Source organism: Schistocerca nitens, chromosome 9 (assembly GCF_023898315.1).
Source record: "Schistocerca nitens isolate TAMUIC-IGC-003100 chromosome 9, iqSchNite1.1, whole genome shotgun sequence".
Taxonomy (NCBI): domain Eukaryota; kingdom Metazoa; phylum Arthropoda; class Insecta; order Orthoptera; family Acrididae; genus Schistocerca; species Schistocerca nitens.
Genome location: NC_064622.1, coordinates 302,176,634 through 302,199,544, shown reverse-complemented (window position 1 = coordinate 302,199,544; position 22,911 = coordinate 302,176,634). Strand labels below are relative to the sequence as shown.

The 22,911-nt window shown below is 44.8% G+C and overlaps 1 protein-coding gene across 1 annotated transcript in view; it reads left to right on the top strand.

The window, feature by feature from the left end:
- Nucleotides 1-22,911, top strand: part of LOC126204197 (cytochrome P450 6j1-like) — a 95,272-nt gene that overhangs the window by 26,400 nt on the left and 45,961 nt on the right. Inside the window, exon 4 of the mRNA XM_049938597.1 lies at nt 10,060-10,207. Within this exon, the coding sequence (XP_049794554.1) occupies nt 10,060-10,207 (148 nt within the window). The remainder of the gene's footprint in view (nt 1-10,059; nt 10,208-22,911) is intronic.

The following is a 22,911-nucleotide window of genomic DNA, read 5'->3' as shown; positions in this document are numbered from 1 at the left end:
AGCAGTCCACATACGCAGAGGTGTGTTGGTGCATGTCAGATTACGGTGCAGCGAGTAAGTGTGCAGACGTTTTCAGACGTGCTAATGGTGACTGTGTGTTGAAAATGGCTCAAAAAACACATATTGATGAAGTTATGAGGGGTAGAATACTAGGGCGACTAGAGGCTGGTCAAACACAGCAGGTCGTAGCACAGGCCCTCCGCGTGCCACAAAGTGTGATCTCAAGATTATGGCAACGATTCCAGCAGACAGGGAACGTGTCCAGGCGCTACAGTACGGGTCGTGAAGAGTGTACACCACCACAAGAAGACCGATATCTCACCATCAGTGCCCACAGATGGTCACGGAGTACTGCAGCCACTGGAACAGTTGTCTCCAGACACACAATCCACGGACGACTGAACAGGCATGGTTTATTCGCCCAGAGACCTACAAGGTGTTTTCCACTGACCCCTGGTCACAGGAGAGCCCATGAAGCCTGGTGTCAAGAACACAGTACATGGTCCTTGGAACAGTGATCCCAGGTTCACGGACGAGTCCAGGTATAGTCTGAACAGTGATTCTCGTCGGGTTTTCATCTGGCGTGAACCAGGAACCAGATACCAACCCATTAATGTCCTTGAAAGGGACCTGTGTGGAGGTCGTGGTTTGATGGTGCGGCATGGGATTATGATTGGTACACGTACACCCCTGCATGTCTTTGACAGAGGAACTGTAACAGGTCAGGTTATCGGAACGTCATTTTGCACCAACATGTCCGCCTTTTCAGGGGTGTAGTGGGTTCCACCATCCTCCTGATGGATGATAACGCACGGCCCCACCGAGCTGCCATCGTGGAGGAGTACCTTGGAACAGAAGATATCAGGCGAATGGAGTAGCCTGCCTGTTCTCCAAACCTAAACCCCATCGAGCACGACTGGGATGCTCTCGGTCGACGTATCGCTGCACGTCTTCAAACTTCTACGACACTTCAGGAGCTCCGACAGGCACTAGTGCAAGAATGGGAGGCTACACCCCAGCAGCTGCTCGACCACCTGATCAAGAGTATCCCAACCCGTTGTGCGACCTGTGTACGTGTGCATGGTGATCATATCCCATATTGATGTCGGGGTACATGCGCAGGAAACAGTGGCGTTTTGTAGCACATGTGTTTCTTGACGGTTTTCTCAACTTATCACCAATACCAAAGACGTACAGATCTGTGTAGTGTGTGTTCCCTATGTGCCTACGCTATTAGCGCAAGTTTTGTGTAGTGCCACGTTGTGTGGCACCACATCCTACAATTATCCTTAATTTATGAGCATGAGTGTAGATACTTCATCCATCCCTGGAATCCAGAATTTCGACGGTTTATGCCTGTCATGGATATCGATACTGGCAATATGTCAAAATATGTGCCACAAAGGGCCGAATCTTTTGACTGCATTGACGAAAAAGCTTAAATCCTTTACGCTGCAAAAAGGCCGTATTTGTACATAAGGTGACGACGGCCAACGATGCACACCAAGCACAATCTCATACGCGCTTCAGGGACAGAGTGTAAGGGGTTCATAGACAGGTGTGGCCGCTGAGTCAGTCGCGTGCAACCGGCGGACAGTTGGGTCGGAAGGGAAGCGTGTTCGGGCGGCCGTGGTGGTTAAGACAGCCTATTGCGTAAAGCGGGATATCTGGATACGAGTCCCGGCCGGCACAAATTTTCACCTGTCAGCAATGATACATTTCAATGCTTAAATGCGACCTTCTTCATTAAAACCTTCGGACTTAAATGACATGAATTTCAACGTGATACGTTTAACCGTTTCCGAGAAAAAGGGGTCATAACAAACAGACAGGAAGACAGACAGAAGATAACAAATGACAAAAAATGGGATGTTTCGCGTGATATAATAACAAATTAACCATTTTCGGATTTTTTCCTTTACTTGTACTTTGAAAACTTGCCTCTTGCCAAATATCATGATTCTAGGTCAACGGGAAGTACTCTATGGGTTTTGAGGAGTGAGTTTGAGAGTATCAAAATATATTAGTGGCCGCATCTTTTGACTGCATTGAGGTATTAGGGCCTATAGACCTCTGTATGTAACATAAATTTCAACTTCATATGTCTACCCATTCCTGAGAAACTGTTGTTAAAAGTCGGACAGTGAAGTGATACTATAAGTGATCCGTCATTACCGATGGAGGTACTACAGCATCTCAGTTTGTGCCAAAGGAGAGCGTGGCTGCTTCCATGTTGTGCGATTTTGAGATGTGATATCATTTACTGAAAACGAACTTTCTACCATGTTGTCAGTGATGTTTCTGTCACTGTAAAACTGGCGGTACTGGACGCGAAACGATCATAAAGTGTTGAAATTTCATAATACCACGACATACATCAGTCTGTGATGGCCAATATTCGTTTATTCTGTTGCCGGCTTCTATCATTATGATCATCTTCAAGTTGATCTTCCTTCGTGAAAGTAGCTTCTCTCTCTGGAGATGATCATAATGATTGAAACTGGTAAAGGAATAAACAGATATTTTCCATCAGAGTCTGTTGTGGTTTTTAAAAAAATCTCATAACACTGGATCGCTATCACCTTCATAGTGACTATCACTCTTCATCAAAAAGTGTTTCTCGGTATTTTACACTACTGGCTATTAAAATTACTACAGCAAGAAGAAATGCAGATGATAAACGGGTATTCATTGGACAAATATATTATACTAGAACTGACATGTGATTACATTTTCACGCAATTTGGGTTCATAGATCCTGAGAAATCAGTACCCAGAACAACCACCTCTGGCTGTAATAACGGCCTTGATACGCCTGGGCATTGAGTCACACAGAGCTTGGATGGCGTTTACGGGTACAAGCTGCCGATGCAGCTTCGACACGATACCACAGTTCATCAAGAGTAGTGACTGGCGTATTGTGACGAGCCATTTGCGCGGCCACCATTGACCAGACGTTTTCAGTTGGTGAGAGATCTGGAGAATGTGCTGGCCAGGGCAGCAGTCGAACATTTTCTGTATCCAGAAAGGCCCGTACAAGACCTGCAACATGCGGTCGTGCATTATCCTGCTGAAATGTAGGGTTTCGCAGGGATCGAATGAAGGATAGAGCCACGGCTCGTAACACATCTGAAACGTAACGTCCACTGTTCAAAGTGCCGTCAATACGAACAAGAGCTGACCGAGACGTGTAACCAATGGCACCTCATACCATCACGCCGGGTGATACGCCAGTATGGCGTTGATGAATACACGCTTCCAAAGTGCGTTCACCGCGATGTCGCCAAACACGGATGCGACCATCATACTGCTGTAAACAGAACCTGGATTCATCCGAAAAAATTACGTTTTGCCATTCGTGCACCCAGGTTCGTCGTTGAGTACACCATCGCAGGCTCTCCTGTCTGTGATGCAGCGTCAAGGGTAACCGCAGCCATGGTCTCCGAGCTGATAGTCCATGCTGCTGCAAACGTCGTCGAGCTGTTCGTGCAGATGGTTGTTGTCTTGCAAACGTTCCCATCTGTTGACTCAGGGATTGAGACGTGGCTGCACGATCCGTTACAGCCATGCGGATAAGATGCCTGTCATCTCGACTGCTAGTGATACGAGGCCGTTGGGATCCAGCACGGCGTTCCGTATTACCCTCCTGAAGTCACCTATTCCATATTCTGCTAACAGTCATTGGATCTCGACCAACGGGAGCAGCAATGTCGCGATACGATAAACCGCAATCGTGATAGGCTACAATCAGACCTTTATCAAAGTCGGAAACGTGATGGTACGCATTTCTCCTCCTCACACGAGGCATCACAACAACGCTGGAAACTTTCCTCATGTCAGCATGTCGTAGGTGTAGCCACCGGCGCCAACCTTGTGTGAATGCTCTGAAAAGCTCATCATTTGCATATCACAGCATCTTCTTCCTGTCGGTTAAATTTCGCGTCTGTAGCACGTCATCTTCGTGGTGTAGCAATTTTAATGGCCAGTAGTGTACTTCTAGATTTAGTAAAGCACTGCGTGCTTCGAAGTTCAGTTCATCGTAGATGAGGTTGGTTATGGTAGTCAAGCAGAAATTGACTAGTGCAAGATAGGAAGAAATGAAGTATACTATAATTCCAAGCGTAAAGACTGTTCAGATGAGGCACGCAAAGAATTTATAAGCTAGTAGAAATGACATTGATCGAAATTAGGTATAGAATGTATGTCCACATTGTTACACACCAGCTTTGGCTGCTAAAGTACCTGAAGAGAACTCGTCGGTCAATTTTACCCCCCTTTCGTCAATCACATTCTGAAGTGTACATTTTCTTTCCTGTTGAGTGTGTGGGATGTTTATGTGTATTTCATGCTACCACTGATTTCTACATAAGTGTATTTCGTTATGCCTGAAACTGCCTGCCTACTGCGAAAAATGTGGCGGAAATCTTGGTAGTTTCGTCTACAAAAATGTTTATGCAGAGCTGCCGAATTTATTTTGGATATACTCCAGATTTGTGATGTTCGCTCCCATGGTTATTCAGTTGGTAATAAAGTTGCTACTCCTTTTTTGGGCTAATAGCCCCAGTCCTTGAAAATGCCAAACATGCCAAGTCGTTGGCCGTGAAACAATTACGGGCAGGTAAATACAAGGAGCGCCCACGAATTCGTCCACCTTCGTAGCCGAAGCGATGATTGTTGATTCAAACGTTTCAGGTTCCAACGGCGGGAAAAAATTAATGGGTAACATTTGTCTCGAAAGAAGGAATGTAGATGGCATGGTGGCAAAAAGTTCCTGATGACCATGCTTGAAATCTGTTCTGGTTGAATTTCAAAGATCTCTGCGCGTCACACGTAGGAAGGGCTGCTGACGTTGTTGATGCCACTCTTGTCTGGTGAAGATCTTTGGCTCGGCACCTTCTTGATGTTATTCTGGGAAAGTAGACTAGACGCTGGCACCGTGTTTCTCATTTCCCTTCTACATCTACATCTACATCTACGTGATTACTCTGCTATTCACAATAAAGTGCCTGGCAGAGGGTTCAATGAGCCACCTTCAAGCTTTCTCTCTACCGTTCCACTCTCGAACGGCACGCGCGAAAAACGAGCACTTAAATTTTTCTGTGCGAGCCCTGATTTCTCTTATTTTATCGGGATGATCATTTCTCCCTATGTAGGTGGGTGCGAACAGAATGTTATCGCAATCGGAGGAGAAAACTGGTGATTGAAATTTCATGAGAAGATCCCGTCGCAACGAAAAACGCCTTTGTTTTAATGATTACCACTCCAATTCACGTATCATGTCTGTGACACTATCTCAACTATTTCGCGATAAAACAAAACGAGCTGCCCTTCTTTGTACTTTTTTCGATGTCATCCGTCAGTCCCACCGGATGCGGATCCCACACCGCACAGGAGTACTCCTGAATAGGGCGGACAAGCATGGTGTAAGCAGTCTCTCTAATAGACCTGTTGCACCTTCTAGGTGTTCTGCCAATGAATCGCAGTGTTTGGTATGCTCTACCCACAAAATTATCTATGTTATCGTTCCAATTTGGGTTATTTGTAATTGTAATCCCTAAGTATTTAGTTGAATTTACAGTCTTCAGATTTGTGTGACTTATCGCGTAATCGAAATTTAGCTCATTTCTTTTAGTACTCATTTGAGTAACTTCACACTTTTCCTTATTCAGGGTCAATTGCCACTTTCGCACCATACAGATATCTTATCTAAATCATTTTGCAAGTTGTTTTGATCATCTGATGACTTTACAAGACGGTAAATGGCAGCATCATCTGCAAACAATGTAACACGGCTACTCGGATCGTCTCCTATGTCGTTAATATGGATCAGGAACAATAGAGGGCCTATAACACTTCCTTGGGGAACGCCGGATATAACTTCCGTTTTACTCGATGGCTTTCCGTCTATTACTACGAACTGTGACCTTTCTGACAGGAAATCTGGAATCCAGTCGCACAACTGAGGCGATACTCCGTAGACGCTTGTGAGTAACGGTGTCAGAAGTCGCCTGGAAATATAAAAATATGGAATCAATTTGACATCCCCTGTCGATAGTACTTATTACTTCATTAGTATAAAGAGCTAGTTGTGTTTCACAAGAACGATATCTTCTGAAACCGTGCCGACTATGTGTCAATAAGTCGTTTTCTTCGAGGTGCTTCATAATGTTCGAATACAGTACATGTTCCAAAACCCTACTGCAAATCGACGTAGGTGATATAGGCCTGTAATTCAGCGGATTACTCCTATTTCCCTTTTTGGGTATTGGTGTGACTTGAGCAATTTTCCAGTCTTTAGGTACGGATCTTTCTGTGAGCGAGTGGTTGTATATAATTGCTAAATATGGAGCTATTTTATCAGCATATTCTGAGAGGAACCTGACTGATATACAATCTGGGCCGGAGGCCTTGCCTTTATTAAGTGATTTTTAAATTCCTGTTCATTCATAAGAACGCTGACAAAAGAACGCCCCTGCACAGTCGCTGCAGTGCCTCATGACACTTCAGTGACGGATATGATTGAACGTAATGACAAACCACTTCCACCAGGAGCTTGTGCTGAACAATGTCGTTAGCAATTTTTAGACTTAGTTGCTCTACGAGCTACAGTGCGACCCTAATGCTGGACCAGTTGAAGCTATGAAAATAATTCATTTATTCTATCTGGTAAATATTTGAAGTAACAACAGCAAAAGGGGCCGAACTTTCGAAGAAAACTAAGTTTTGCAAATTTTAATGAATTCGTAATATTTTCACGTTGCACACAGATAGAGAAATATGTATTTTTTATGAATAGCAGTCCGTCAGTAGTCTGTGTTTCGGGCTTTTCAGTCTTCAATTTCGGATATAAATCAAACGCCGAGGTAGAATTTATTTTATTCACTGCCTTATTCTTCAATTAACTTATTATGTATGTCTTGAGAGTAATAATCCATTTGTATTTCGTATTTTCAGGATTTTATTTCGTATTAGGTGAGTATCCAGCGTCGCCCAGGCATGTATTTATTCCAGTCTTGTATTAGTCCATCTTCTCCTCACCCTTCCTCTCTCTACCTCTTGCACTCCTCTTTATCCACCTCCTCCAGCACCTTTCTCTGTCCATCAGCTCCTCCTCACCCCTCTTTCCATCTGCTCCTTCCCCTTCTAATTCCCTCTCTCTCTCTGTCCATTTCTTCCTTCGCCGCCCCCCTCCCCCACTTTCTCTCTCCACGTTTTCACGCTCACACCAACAGGGGCCTGGTAGTTCTTATCCCACAGTATTTACTTCCAGATTGTAACTAATATGTGTAATAGATTCGTTTGAAATCGTTCCATGGGTTAATCGCTCCAAGGGTTTAGCTTGAGCTTTGTACCCGTGGCTTTGCACACTAGTAGACATGTAAACTAATTCCCGTATGTGTAATACATTACACACGTATTTGTATACATATTTCACCTGTATCTCTAACGAATTTCGCTCAGCAGTTTAGTTTCGTCGTAGCTAAATGTTTGACGACGTACTGTATGTTTGCTGTGTGGTCTTCTTACTCTTCGTGATGGCATGAGTTAAAGCAGTTAAAATTGTGCTATAATCTGTCGGCGGGTTGTTGATGAATGGAAGCGCTAACACATTTGATTACATATAACATGATTTTCTATATAAAACCTTGCCATGCAGGAATAGAAATCTGTAAAAACTCTCCCATCATCCAAGTAAAATCGTGATTGGTAAGAACTGTTGCTGTAGTGAATGATTGTTCTGAGTAGGCATTTTGCAGAACAATTTCTTCAGTTACAAACTCTATTCTAACTTTGGAATGTTAGCAGACTAATTTTTTGGGCACTTGCTGATTCAGTAGAGCTCGACGTGACAGAGAGTTTCGTTACTTTCTGATGTTCTATCGCTCCCGCTGGAGTCACGCACCTGATTCTGCACAGTCATTGTTTCAATATACTTAACGGCAGAAGCCTCAAATAAAGCCACAGTGCTATATGAGGAGCAGAAACCCACATTCGAGACAATTTCAGCAATGTTTTTTGATCCCACTTTACGAGACGAGTACACTGCAAGACGAAATTGCAGTGGGGAGATAAATGAACGAGGCCTGGTAGCTAGCACAATCGCGTAGGATATTGCTGTATATTTCTTAAAGGGGACTGTTCACCACCTTTCTTTTTTGACAGACCCACACGCTTCATAAATATTTGTAAAGTGTTAGGAACCCTAACTTCAGCATTCTCTGTCAAGTCATTGATATCTGGATAATCGGCAATACTGTAAGGAGTCATTCTTATATCTTCGCGCATGATAGCTGCTGCTGCTTCTACTGTTAGCTTTCTTTCATCTTTTTCACTAACAGCTCGTTCATTACACCATTGATTCAAAAGTTTGTGGCCACTGCCACGAAAACGTACAACTGGAGGAGTTTTTGGCATTGTGGTAAACAAGACCCCCATTATCGAAGTGTTAAGTCAGTTTATTTTTCAGAGTTTTTATAGTCATTGTCTCTGCTTCTGGTAGAAATTCATTAACTTTCTGCAAGAAATTGAGCAGCAAAAATTGACATTTCTCTGAACTATCTATAAATTTACATAATTCTTGAAAAGCGGCATCAAAGTTGGTATCTTGACGTCGGCCTCTTTTTCGAACAGAGGAGGCGGCTCGACAGTAATTTAGCGTAGCAGTCTTGATGATAACGGGCTTCTGCACTTACTAAACACAAAACACCGTTGACGCCGTCGGCAACCTTTCTACCGAAATCATCATCGCGTTTCACTGCTTTCTCAAGCAGCGTAGCCTATGTTTCAGAGTTATAGAGCGAATTTCAAACATTCCACGGTGTTTATGGAGTCGTTTTATTGTTTCCACCTCTGCGTCACATTTTTCAGCACATATCAAACAGCCTTTTCAGAAACTGGATGGATAAGAGGAACAGGATCTCAAACGTTTATCAGCTGCTTGTGCAACATTCTGATTAATTAGTTTCCTTTTATAATGTTCCTTAATATATTCACGTCGACATACCTTATGCACTTCAATCAGTCCAGCGTTCTGTAGAAGATTATGAGCCCCATCCTTCCTTTTCTTGCTGACGCGTATCAGAGTTTTCCACGCCCTTCGTCACTACTGATGTTTCTGCTTCCGAATCAGATTTACCACAAATAAAACAGGTAGTAGGGTATAGCACTATTGATTTCTCAGTCCAGACAAAAGAAAAGAGACTAAGAAGAAGCACTTCGTAACACCACAAACTGATGAATACTGCCACAAAAACAGAACACTCTGGCACTACTTTGACAGGTCGCAACATTAACTCAACTGAACTGGACACAGGATAAGAAGAAACCGGCACCGACAATAGTGGTAGGGGAGCGCTGAGTGAATGGGAAGGGGAACTCGACGTTTTCGTTGTTGGCACGTACCCTGATTTCAACAATACTGATCGAAAAAGAAATATCATCAAGTTGAATATATAGGCCACGAAATATTTCCATATACGTAATTACGCTTTTCATTTAAATACTTTGCTAACCAAACAAAAAAAACTGCAAACTTTAACAGAATACTATTCCAACGCTTATACCTCAAATACCATCCGTATAAGTGAAAAGATGCACAAGATCTTTTTCGTGTACAATTTTGCGAGGAATATATTTACTAATAAGAGCTCTGTAAGGGAGACGCCGTCCCCCCCCCCCCCCCTATGAAGTGGAACTTTTCTGTTTCTTATTACTATATCCCATATGAGTATTTTCCCGAAGTTTCAAAACTATTAATTTTTCCCCATTTGCTTGTATTCTTACTAATTTGTCTGGGATATTATTATTTATTTCTAGAAGTCGATGTAAAATGCTGTACTGTGCTGTCTTTCGCAAGTAGGTACTCAAGACCAGTAACCTTTGCAGATTTATATTGACGGTTGTTGAGCAAAATGGTGGAGGTTTGTAGAAAGGAGCGAGGACACTATCATATCTCTTATATTCTGAAATATATGTAGCATCAGCAGTGCCAGTTCAAGGCTCACAAAATGTTCCTCTCAGATTTTTGTTTCTGTTAATATGTTCTTTTACAAATTTCAGGTGATGGATCATCGGAGGAAAACGGGAGAGGTCCGAGGTGATGTAGTGGACGCGGTGCTACGCATCTTAGATGACCAGGAGGCTGAAACCGGCAAAGCACCTGCAATGGATGAAGCCTGGGAACAATCGACAGAGCAGCAAGATGAGGGTAAATTCGATGATGACCAATATTTAGTTATCTAATTTTTTCATCTACGTTGCCATAATATTCTGGGTTCCCCCCCCCCCCCCCTGAGTAGCTGAATTTACATTCACGAAACACAACACACACGTTCATCAGTATGGAGCGTCTATGCTACATGGGTATGTCAGAAAAGGTCTGGTATCTACTATTCCAGAAAGATGGGCATTGAAAGTTTTGTTAAAGATGTGTTATCTCACTGTAATAAACCAGGGCTGTGTTCCTTTGACCTATTCATGAAACACCTGTGTTGTTCGTTCACTATGTCACTCCCCAGCAAAAAATATTTCGCAGTGTTCGCAGTGTCGTCGTCTGTTTTGATAGGTGCACGTTATGGCAACTTTAGAAGTGTTAAAATGTCCCTGATGGATTTGTTACTCAAGCGACATCCATGACTAGTCAAAGTTCGAAGTCACTGAGAACACGTGACCAACCCATTTTGCTGTTACTGCTCTTTTACGGACAACACAATTTTTTTTTTTTTTGCACTTTTCATTCCCTCCTCTGATGGGTATGTCAGAAAAGGTCTGGTATCTACTATTCCAGAAAGATGGGCATTGAAAGTTTTGTTAAAGATGTGTTATCTCACTGTAATAAACCAGGGCTGTGTTCCTTTGACCTATTCATGAAACACCTGTGTTGTTCGTTCACTATGTCACTCCCCAGCAAAAAATATTTCGCAGTGTTCGCAGTGTCGTCGTCTGTTTTGATAGGTGCACGTTATGGCAACTTTAGAAGTGTTAAAATGTCCCTGATGGATTTGTTACTCAAGCGACATCCATGACTAGTCAAAGTTCGAAGTCACTGAGAACACGTGACCAACCCATTTTGCTGTTACTGCTCTTTTACGGACAACACAATTTTTTTTTTTTTTGCACTTTTCATTCCCTCCTCTGATGGGTATGTCAGAAAAGGTCTGGTATCTACTATTCCAGAAAGATGGGCATTGAAAGTTTTGTTAAAGATGTGTTATCTCACTGTAATAAACCAGGGCTGTGTTCCTTTGACCTATTCATGAAACACTTATGTTGTTCGTTCACTATGTCACTCCCCAGCAAAAAATATTTCGCAGTGTTCGCAGTGTCGTCGTCTGTTTTGATAGGTGCACGTTATGGCAACTTTAGAAGTGTTAAAATGTCCCTGATGGATTTGTTACTCAAGCGACATCCATGACTAGTCAAAGTTCGAAGTCACTGAGAACACGTGACCAACCCATTTTGCTGTTACTGCTCTTTTACGGACAACACAATTTTTTTTTTTTTGCACTTTTCATTCCCTCCTCTGATGGGTATGTCAGAAAAGGTCTGGTATCTACTATTCCAGAAAGATGGGCATTGAAAGTTTTGTTAAAGATGTGTTATCTCACTGTAATAAACCAGGGCTGTGTTCCTTTGACCTATTCATGAAACCCCTGTGTTGTTCGTTCACTATGTCACTCCCCAGCAAAAAATATTTCGCAGTGTTCGCAGTGTCGTCGTCTGTTTTGATAGGTGCACGTTATGGCAACTTTAGAAGTGTTAAAATGTCCCTGATGGATTTGTTACTCAAGCGACATCCATGACTAGTCAAAGTTCGAAGTCACTGAGAACACGTGACCAACCCATTTTGCTGTTACTGCTCTTTTACGGACAACACAATTTTTTTTTTTGCACTTTTCATTCCCTCCTCTGATGGGTATGTCAGAAAAGGTCTGGTATCTACTATTCCAGAAAGATGGGCATTGAAAGTTTTGTTAAAGATGTGTTATCTCACTGTAATAAACCAGGGCTGTGTTCCTTTGACCTATTCATGAAACACTTATGTTGTTCGTTCACTATGTCACTCCCCAGCAAAAAATATTTCGCAGTGTTCGCAGTGTCGTCGTCTGTTTTGATAGGTGCACGTTATGGCAACTTTAGAAGTGTTAAAATGTCCCTGATGGATTTGTTACTCAAGCGACATCCATGACTAGTCAAAGTTCGAAGTCACTGAGAACACGTGACCAACCCATTTTGCTGTTACTGCTCTTTTACGGACAACACAATTTTTTTTTTTTTTTTGCACTTTTCATTCCCTCCTCTGATGGGTATGTCAGAAAAGGTCTGGTATCTACTATTCCAGAAAGATGGGCATTGAAAGTTTTGTTAAAGATGTGTTATCTCACTGTAATAAACCAGGGCTGTGTTCCTTTGACCTATTCATGAAACACCTATGTTGTTCGTTCACTATGTCACTCCCCAGCAAAAAATATTTCGCAGTGTTCGCAGTGTCGTCGTCTGTTTTGATAGGTGCACGTTATGGCAACTTTAGAAGTGTTAAAATGTCCCTGATGGATTTGTTACTCAAGCGACATCCATGACTAGTCAAAGTTCGAAGTCACTGAGAACACGTGACCAACCCATTTTGCTGTTACTGCTCTTTTACGGACAACACAATTTTTTTTTTTTTTGCACTTTTCATTCCCTCCTCTGATGGGTATGTCAGAAAAGGTCTGGTATCTACTATTCCAGAAAGATGGGCATTGAAAGTTTTGTTAAAGATGTGTTATCTCACTGTAATAAACCAGGGCTGTGTTCCTTTGACCTATTCATGAAACACCTGTGTTGTTCGTTCACTATGTCACTCCCCAGCAAAAAATATTTCGCAGTGTTCGCAGTGTCGTCGTCTGTTTTGATAGGTGCACGTTATGGCAACTTTAGAAGTGTTAAAATGTCCCTGATGGATTTGTTACTCAAGCGACATCCATGACTAGTCAAAGTTCGAAGTCAATGAGAACACGTGACCAACCCATTTTGCTGTTACTGCTCTTTTACGGACAACACAATTTTTTTTTTTTTTTTTGCACTTTTCATTCCCTCCTCTGATGGAGGAGGGCGGGCTGTTTGAGGGCATGCTGACGTCCCTTTTCAGCCGTTGGGTTTTTACATGGTTATTTTTTTATTTGGTACAATTTATTTTTCCTGCAAGTGCATTTTTATAATTTGTTGAAAATTTTGTTTCTGCAGGTTTTTAGCAGAATGAAGACATTATAAACAAGTATTTTAACGTAATAAAATTTAAATTTACAGTAAAAGAAAAGGTAATGAAAGTAAAATAAACAATTTTGTTAACATTGTACAATTTAAGTTTACAAGAAATGAAGATAAGTGAAGATGAATGAGGATAAAATAACCAGGTATATTAGCAGTGAAAGAGCAGAGATATATAGAATACAAAATAAATGGGGTACAAAAGACATATATAATGTAAATTTATGTTAACATTATGGGAATTTATTGGATGATTGATACATGTCTTGTGCTTATGTGTGTGGTTGATATTGTGGTGTGTGAAGTTGATACATGTATATACACTCCTGGAAATGGAAAAAAGAACACATTGACACCGGTGTGTCAGACCCACCATACTTGCTCCGGACACTGCGAGAGGGCTGTACAAGCAATGATCACACGCACGGCACAGCGGACACACCAGGAACCGCGGTGTTGGCCGTCGAATGGCGCTAGCTGCGCAGCATTTGTGCACCGCCGCCGTCAGTGTCAGCCAGTTTGCCGTGGCATACGGAGCTCCATCGCAGTCTTTAACACTGGTAGCATGCCGCGACAGCGTGGACGTGAACCGTATGTGCAGTTGACGGACTTTGAGCGAGGGCGTATAGTGGGCATGCGGGAGGCCGGGTGGACGTACCGCCGAATTGCTCAACACGTGGGGCGTGAGGTCTCCACAGTACATCGATGTTGTCGCCAGTGGTCGGCGGAAGGTGCACGTGCCCGTCGACCTGGGACCGGACCGCAGCGACGCACGGATGCACGCCAAGACCGTAGGATCCTACGCAGTGCCGTAGGGGACCGCACCGCCACTTCCCAGCAAATTAGGGACACTGTTGCTCCTGGGGTATCGGCGAGGACCATTCGCAACCGTCTCCATGAAGCTGGGCTACGGTCCCGCACACCGTTAGGCCGTCTTCCGCTCACGCCCCAACATCGTGCAGCCCGCCTCCAGTGGTGTCGCGACAGGCGTGAATGGAGGGACGAATGGAGACGTGTCGTCTTCAGCGATGAGAGTCGCTTCTGCCTTGGTGCCAATGATGGTCGTATGCGTGTTTGGCGCCGTGCAGGTGAGCGCCACAATCAGGACTGCATACGACCGAGGCACACAGGGCCAACACCCGGCATCATGGTGTGGGGAGCGATCTCCTACACTGGCCGTACACCACTGGTGATCGTCGAGGGGACACTGAATAGTGCACGGTACATCCAAACCGTCATCGACCCCATCGTTCTACCATGCCTAGACCGGCAAGGGAACTTGCTGTTCCAACAGGACAATGCACGTCCGCATGTATCCCGTGCCACCCAACGTGCTCTAGAAGGTGTAAGTCAACTACCCTGGCCAGCAAGATCTCCGGATCTGTCCCCCATTGAGCATGTTTGGGACTGGATGAAGCGTCGTCTCACGCGGTCTGCACGTCCAGCACGAACGCTGGTCCAACTGAGGCGCCAGGTGGAAATGGCATGGCAAGCCGTTCCACAGGACTACATCCAGCATCTCTACGATCGTCTCCATGGGAGAATAGCAGCCTGCATTGCTGCGAAAGGTGGATATACACTGTACTAGTGCCGACATTGTGCATGCTCTGTTGCCTGTGTCTATATGCCTGTGGTTCTGTCAGTGTGATCATGTGATGTATCTGACCCCAGGAGTGTGTCAATAAAGTTTCCCCTTCCTGGGACAATGAATTCACGGTGTTCTTATTTCAATTTCCAGGAGTGTATGTAGTTAGTCTGTGTTTATTACAGATTCCGAGCGTAGCTGGCTATATATATATATATATATATATATATATATATATATATATATATATATATATATATTCTCCCTCCCATAGTTTAATTTGAAGAATACATAACAAATAGGTGTATGTGATACATCATTTATCCTGTTTCTTCTTTTTCTTTCCCTGAGAGGGGGTGAGCGCTGTTTGGTGTTGTTTGGATTGTTTGTGTTTCCTGTGGTGGATTGTTGTGTGTGTGTGTGTGTGTGTGTGTTTGTGTGTGTGTGCGGGTGTGAGTGTGTTTGTGGCTAATCTGTTGTTCTTTCGTCAAGGTGAGTTGGTGTTGTTGTGTCTGCAGTTAAGGGTAGTAGGATCGGGATGAGGTCAGGGAATGTTTTGGCTGTGTTTTGGGCTATTGTGCGTGATGGGGGAATGTATTTGTATTTCGGTTTTCTGTTTTCTCTTGCGTTTATGGTGAGAATGTCCTCCATGTCCGGTCTGTTGTGGATAATGTGGTTTCCATATCTCGCCCTCAGTTTGGTCATTCTGGTTTGGAGTGGTTCTATACCAGAGCTCGTATATACTTCATTGCTGGGGGTTGTAGGGGGTAATTTGGTGATGCTGCGTATTAACCTCCTTTCCGTTTTGTACAGTTTTTCCGCTACGTGGGCCTGTATTCCCCCGAGTGGGGCGACTGCGTATTCGAGTATTGGTCTAATAAATGTTTTATATGTATGTTGGGCTGTTTCGTCGCTGCATCCGTGGAAGCGTCCTTGTACCTGTCTTATTAAGTTTTGGCGTAGTCGTGTTTTGTTCAGAAGGTGATTTAGGTGCGTTTTCCAGTTCAGGTGTCGGTCTAAATATACTCCAAGGTATCTGGCTGAGTTGGTCAGTGTGAGTGGCGTGTTCCATAGTCTTAGTCGGATGTCGTTGTCGTCTTGTTGTCGTTTTTTTGTCACATGTCTGTGTTTGAAAAGAACTGTCTGTGTTTTGTTGGGATTGAGCCGAATTCGCCACTTGGTCATCCATTGCTCTAGTCGTGTAAGGTAGTCGTTCGTCTTTAGTTGTACAGTGTTTGTTCTTAGTTCGGTGCACCAGTAAGCTGTATCGTCTGCATACAGTCCTACGGTTTCGGTTCGTGTCCTGACAGTGGGTATGTCGGCTGTATATAGCGTATAGAGTAGGGGCGATAATATTCCGCCTTGGGGTACCCCTGCTTGTGGGGTAAAGGCTTCGGATTTTTCTTTTCGTACATGTACTATGCAGGTTCTGTCGGTTAGGTAAGCTTTTATAATTCTTGTCATTTTCGTTGGAATTCCTATTTCTGTTAATTTGTAAAGTAGTCCGTTGTGCCATAATTTGTCAAAGGCGCGCTCGATGTCCAGGAGTACAGCGAGCGTGCAGTGTCCTTTGTTAAACCCTTTCGCTATGCTGTCAGTCAGTCTCAGTAGGGGGTCGTTGGTGGAGTGCTTCTGTCGAAAGCCTGCCTGTATAGGGGGGATTAGTCCTTTGTCATCTGTGTATTTCCGTATCCTGTCTGTCAGTATCCGTTCATATGTCTTTCCTATCACGTCTAGTAGTGATATTTGTCTGTATGAACGGGGGTCAGTCCTTGGTTTGTCGGGTTTGGCGATCATTATTGTTCTGCTGGTTTTCCAATTTGTCGGGATAGTTTCGTAAGTCATGCAAAAGTTGAAGATGAGGGATAGTAGAGGGGTGAGGATATGTAAGGGAGCTTTTTGGAGGTGGAGTCGTTGGATACCATTTTCACCAGGGGCAGAGTTTCGTCCCGTGTATATTGCGTCTGCTATTTCAGCCTCTGTTATGTCTTTAGTGAGGGTTAGTTGTTCTTCTGTTTCGGTTGTGGGGGTTTCTAGGATTCGAGGTAGTTGGGACTCTACATGTTGTCTGAATTGTTCGTCAAATTTATCGTCAGCTGGGAATGAGTAGACTTCTTGCAGCACTTGTTTGAAAGCTTCTGCCTGTTCTTTGTGATCGGTCGTTGGCTCGTTGTTTACCAGTAGTGTGGATTGAGTCGTCTTTCGTTGTCCTGTTAGGGTCTTGAATCTATTCCAGAACTTTCTGCCCTCCCTATAGTTTAACTGAGCACAGGTGTCGTCCCATTGCTGTTGTTTGTGTGTTGAGATGATTCTCTTAACCCTAGCATTTAGTCTATTCCACTGTCGTTTAAGGTCTGGGTTGTCTCCACGTCTCATTTGTCTTTGTAGTCGTTTTTTCTGTCTAATGAGATTTAATGCTTCTGGGGGGATCGAGGGTTTCCAGTTCTCTATTGTTTTTGTTGGTACTGCTTCTGTTATGGCTCTTTTGAAGGCTGATTCGAGTCTGTGGGCAACAATTTGTAGGTCATCTGGGTCTGTGACACTGACGGGGGCAGTTAGTTCTTCTGTTAGTATGTCTCGATATTTGTCCCAGTCAGCGTTTCTGTATAATTTTATGGTTCTGCTGGTCGGGTGTGGGGGAGGTGGTTGTGTGGCTGTTGTTGTGAATGTGATGGGGAGGTGGTCACTTGTGATGGAGTCGCCTACTTTAGGTTCAGTAATGGTGTCGTGGAGGTCTGGGCTTTAGAGGATGTGGTCTGGGTTTGATGTGCCTTGGAAGCCTATGAAAGTGGGTTCATGAACTGGTAGTCTGAGTATGGGTTCGGTAGTTAAGAGGTCGAATAGTAGTCTGCCGTTTCCATTGTCTAGTCTGTCTCCTAGTAGGTGATGTCTGGCGTTTAGGTCTGCAAGGAGGATGGTGCGGTTTTGTGTCATGATGTGTTGTATGAATTGTGTTGGCAGTGCTGTGCCTGGCGGGTTATACATACAAACTATTTGGAGAGTCCTTCTGTCCCTGTTTTTTTTTTTTTTTTTTTTTTCCTTTATTGTAATTTTTATCACCTTACAGAAGGCGGGCTGGCAGCAGCTGAGTACGCCGCTCTTCAGCCTTGAGAGTTACAATAAGTAAGAAATAGAGGGGACACAGAGAATACAATCAAAAATGGCGGGCAAAACAATGTAGACACCAAAAAACAAAAAACACGGAGCCGTTCACGCCTGATGAGAAAACATCACTGACACTAGTGGACACGGCGCACAAAACAGGGACGATGGCGATGGTACACGTGAACAGTGGCGGCGTTCCGGCGAACAAACACTAAACACAAACGAAGACACACACGAGACACTAATGGCGATGGCCTCCGGCGCGCGAATGTTCACTATGCGTGTGCGAGTCCGGGGACCTGCCAAGAGAGGAGGAGGAGGAAGGGGAGTGGGAGAGCGAGAGGGGAGAGCAGAGATGCCACGGGCAGGGGAGAAAGGGGGGAGGGAGGAAGGGGGAGGGGAAGCCCGGGGGAAGAGCGGTGGAGGGAGGTGACGGGGAAAAAGGAAAGAGAAAGGAAGGGAAGGGAAGGGAAGGGAAGAGAAGGGAGGGAGGGTGCCTAAAGGAAAGGACACAGGAAGTGGGGGGGGCAGGGTCAAAGTTGATAGGAGGGGTAGATGGAGGGGAGGAGGACATCATCAGGGAGGGGGAGCTGGCGGAAGCCACCTTGGGAGAGGGTAAGGAGGGTGGAGAGATGGAGACCAGGTGGGACGTGGGAATACAGGCGCGGCAGCGGGCGGGGGTGGGAGAGGATCGGGGAGACGAGCGGGTGAGGAGGGTCGAGTTTACGGGAGGTGTACAGGATCCGTATCCTTTCAAGGAAAAGCAGGAGGTGGGGGAAGGGGATGAGATCATACAGGATCCGTGTGGGGGAGGGGAGACGGATGCGATAGGCAAGGCGGAGAGCATGGCGTTCGAGGATTTGGAGGGATTTATAAAAGGAAGGGGGGGCGGAGATCCAGGCTGGATGGGCGTAACAGAGGATAGGGCGGATGAGGGACTTATAGGTGTGGAGGATGGTGGAGGGGTCCAGACCCCACGTGCGGCCGGAGAGGAGCTTGAGGAGACGGAGTCGGGAACGTGCCTTGGCTTGGATTGTCTGGAGATGGGGAGTCCAGGAGAGGCGACGGTCGAGGGTGACGCCAAGGTACTTAAGGGTGGGGGTGAGAGTGATGGGACGGCCATAAACGGTGAGATAGAAATCAAGGAGGCGGAAGGAAGGGGTGGTTTTGCCTACAATGATCGCCTGGGTTTTGGAAGGATTGACCTTGAGCAACCACTGGTTGCACCAAGCGGTGAACCGGTCAAGATGGGATTGGAGAAGGCGTTGGGAGCGTTGCAGGGTGGGGGCAAGGGCAAGGAAGGCGGTGTCATCGGCAAACTGGAGAAGGTGGATGGGGGGTGACGGCGGCGGCATGTCCGCCGTGTACAACAAGTACAGAAGGGGGGAGAGGACGGAGCCTTGGGGCACACCGGCGGAGTCTGTCCCTGTCTTTGATTTTAATTATTATGGCCTCAATGTTGTTGTATGCCTGTGGGAGCGCAATTTCCTGGGCTGCTATGGAGTTGCTTATATAGATTGCAACGCCTCCTCTTCCGTCTTGCCTGTCTTTGCGGAAGGTGTTATATTTTGTGAAGTCGCATTTGTCATGGTCGCGGAGCCAGGTCTCTGCAATTACTCGCACCCTCCTTTTATACTGGCGGGCCCGCCTCTCACGACATCTAGTGGCCAATTCCGCAATTCACAGGATGTTTGGATACTTTTAATCAGAGAGTGCTGTTCAGTAGACTCAGTTTCTTGACAATGCCATCTGTTTCTTACAATTAACCACTTTTGTCATCGATGTTGTTTCTCACAAAATGTATACGCGCACTAATCGCTTTTTACGTCTACTTTCGAAATACATGCTAGAAGAGTGGACAGAATTTCCTTTTCCTTCTAGGAGTGGCAACTCAACTACGGTTTCGTAATGAAAAATAAACTTCCTGGCCGGAAAGGTGAGGATCTGGTTTCTCGCCCTGGTCCGGCACACAGTTTTAGTCTCCCGGGAAGTTTCAATCCAACGCAAACTCCGCTGCAAATTGAAATGTGCCCTTCCAGAAAGATTTGTTTATAAGCTATGTCTACATGTTATTTTGCTGTGAGACAGGTGATGTTTTGATAAAAACAAATACTTTCTGTACTGACATTTTTAGTAGGTTTTGGTATTGGCTGGTAGCACGAAGAAAAAAGTGATTGTGATTCAAAGGTCCAACGCTAGTGGAAGCTTGTAGAGCTCAGAGCTTTCTAGATTTTTCGTTTGTAATCAGAATAGCAGCGAACGTCGAAATAAAAAGGGCGATCAGTAACTAATGCAGCACATTATTTTTCTGAAAGCAGGTTGGTTTTATTCAGGATTCCAGTACATATTATTCCCAAATCTTTTGGCTGCAAAACTCTGTTTTTAACATAATCTCCGTTCAGTGCGAAGACCTTAAGACACATTACTGGGAGGGCCTCTATTACCACATGGTACCAACTGTGTATTGTATTGTATGTTAACCGTGGACCTAGAAACGACGGAGAGGCTCCGTCCCAGCCGCTGCCGCAGTGGTCCGCAACCCCACGACGACCACCGCAGTTCACTTCAACCCTTCGCCTCCCCACACCTAACCCAGGGTTATTGTGCGGTTCGGTCCCCGGTGGACCCCCCAGGGAACGTTTCACACCAGACGAGTGTAACCTCTATGTTTGCGTGGTAGAGTGTACGCGTACGCGGAGAACTTGTTTGCGCAGCAATCGCCGACATAGTGTAACAGAGGCGGAATAAGGGCAACCAGTCCACATTCGCCGATGGAAAACCGCCTAAAAACCATCTACAGTCTGTCCGGTTCACCGGACCTCGACTCTAATCCGCCGGGCGGATTCGTGCCGGTGTGGTACCAACTTACTTGTCAACGTCGGAGCCAACGTTTTGCTTCGTCAATAAACTCTCCTTCATCCACATACTACTTCTCTTGGACTGCTTCCTTCATTGGGCCAAATAAATGGAAGTCAGAAGTTGGGGGATCCGGGGTGTATGGTGGATAAGGAGGAACCGTCTATTGAAGTTTTGTGAGTTTCTCTCTGGTGCACAGACTCATGTGCGGCATTGAATTGTCATGGAGAAGTTCGTTTGCATTTTTACGGTGACGAACAGGCTGAAATTCTTTCTTCAAATTCCTGAGAGAGCACAATAGACTTCAGAGGTGATCGTTGCACCATGGGGAGGACATCAAATAGAATAATCCCATCACAGTTCCAGAAGACCATAGACATGACTTTACCGGCTGAGGACGGGGCTTTGAATTTTTTCCTCAGATGACGGCCGGTGTGGCACCATTACATAGACTGTCGTTTTGTTTTCGGTCCGAAGTGACGAGCCATTGTTTCATTGCCTGTGACGATGTTAGACAAAAGAATGTCACGATCAGCCTCGTAATGTGCAAGGAAATTCCCAACAGATGGTCCTTCGTTGCCTTTTATGGTCCACTATTAGGCTGCGAGGAACGCAGCGGTCACACTCACCTCTGAATACCCCAGTTGGTGGACGAGTGTCTCAACACTACCAACAGGGATGTCCAGTTGAGCAGCGAGCTGTTTGATAGTGATCCGCTGAACATCTCGAATGAGTGTGCCCACACGTTCCAACATAGCAGGAGTCACTGCTGCGAGAGCCCAGCCAGTACGCGGGAGATCGGACAGGTGATCTTGTTGGGATGACGACAGACGACTCGCCCAACGACTCAGAGTGGTTTTGTTCACTCCGTAGACATTGTGCAGCGCCGTCTTAATTTTGAGGCTTCGCGACAAATGGCTTTTCGTGTACTTTCTACTTGCCAGCATCCGTCACATTCGTGACTTTTCTGAAACTGAAATGTCTTTGTGGCGGGGAAGGTACGAATTCAATTTGGGTAAGTTTTTTTTTTTTTTTTGTCAAGGCTGTCGGAGGAAGTGAGGGTAGCTGCCTTCCCGTGCTCCTCGTTGCTTAGTGCAATGTGTCCAACTAGTTGCAGTTACCGCCTGAAAAGTGTCTATTTTTGTAAATAGTTAAATTCTAATCTTCCTTCCTTATTTTTGTGAGTAATTTTGGTTGTTTGAAGTTTCGCCTTGTGTTCGCTTTACTTTTGCGACAAATTTTTTCATGTTGATTATCAAGAAAGTGTTGGCAACTATTTGCTGAACTCAATTGAACTAATGCCGAAGAAACCGTGATCTATTGTTATAATTAATAAATATCGTTTGTATTACTTCTTTTATTACCGACTATCGGTTTCAATATGCGCTGCAGATCATCTTCAGAACTAGTTCGAACAGGAAAAAGAGGTAACAACAAAAAAAAAATTAAAAAGTGTGATATTACAAACACTACTAACAGAGATTACACGATCAATAACAAAATATGAGACCAACGCATACCTGGCGTTGCAAAGTGCCGTTTGTCAACTACCGTAAAATACAAAGGTTGTGGGTGGAACGAAAAAAATTTTTGTTTAGCTGCCTGACGTGTGCCTATGTCATAGGCTAGTAAAAAAAAACAAGGTCAAAGAGAGTTCTCCATCGCAAAATAAAATAAGGTAAATAATGAAATCAAGAATTAAAAGACGTGAAAGTTAACACATTTCAGTAGATATGCGTTATAAACCAAAAGATAAAACGCAAATGTAAAAAGTTGCCTCACGGTATAGTGTGAATCGTACATTTTTGTTCTTGTTTTGTATATTTCAAAGAGAGTACAAAATTAACGCCCCCCCCCTCCCCCCGTGTACCATGGACCTTGCCGTTGGTGGGGAGGCTTGCGTGCCTCAGCGATACAGATGGCCGTACCGTAGGTGCAACCACAACGGAGGGGTATCTGTTGAGAGGCCAGACAAACGTGTGGTTCCTGAAGAGGGGCAGCAGCCTTTTCAGTAGTTGCAGGGGCAACAGTCTGGATGATTGACAGATCTGGCCTTGTAACAATAACCAAAACGACCTTGCTGTTCTGGTACTGCGAACGGCTGAAGGCAAGGGGAA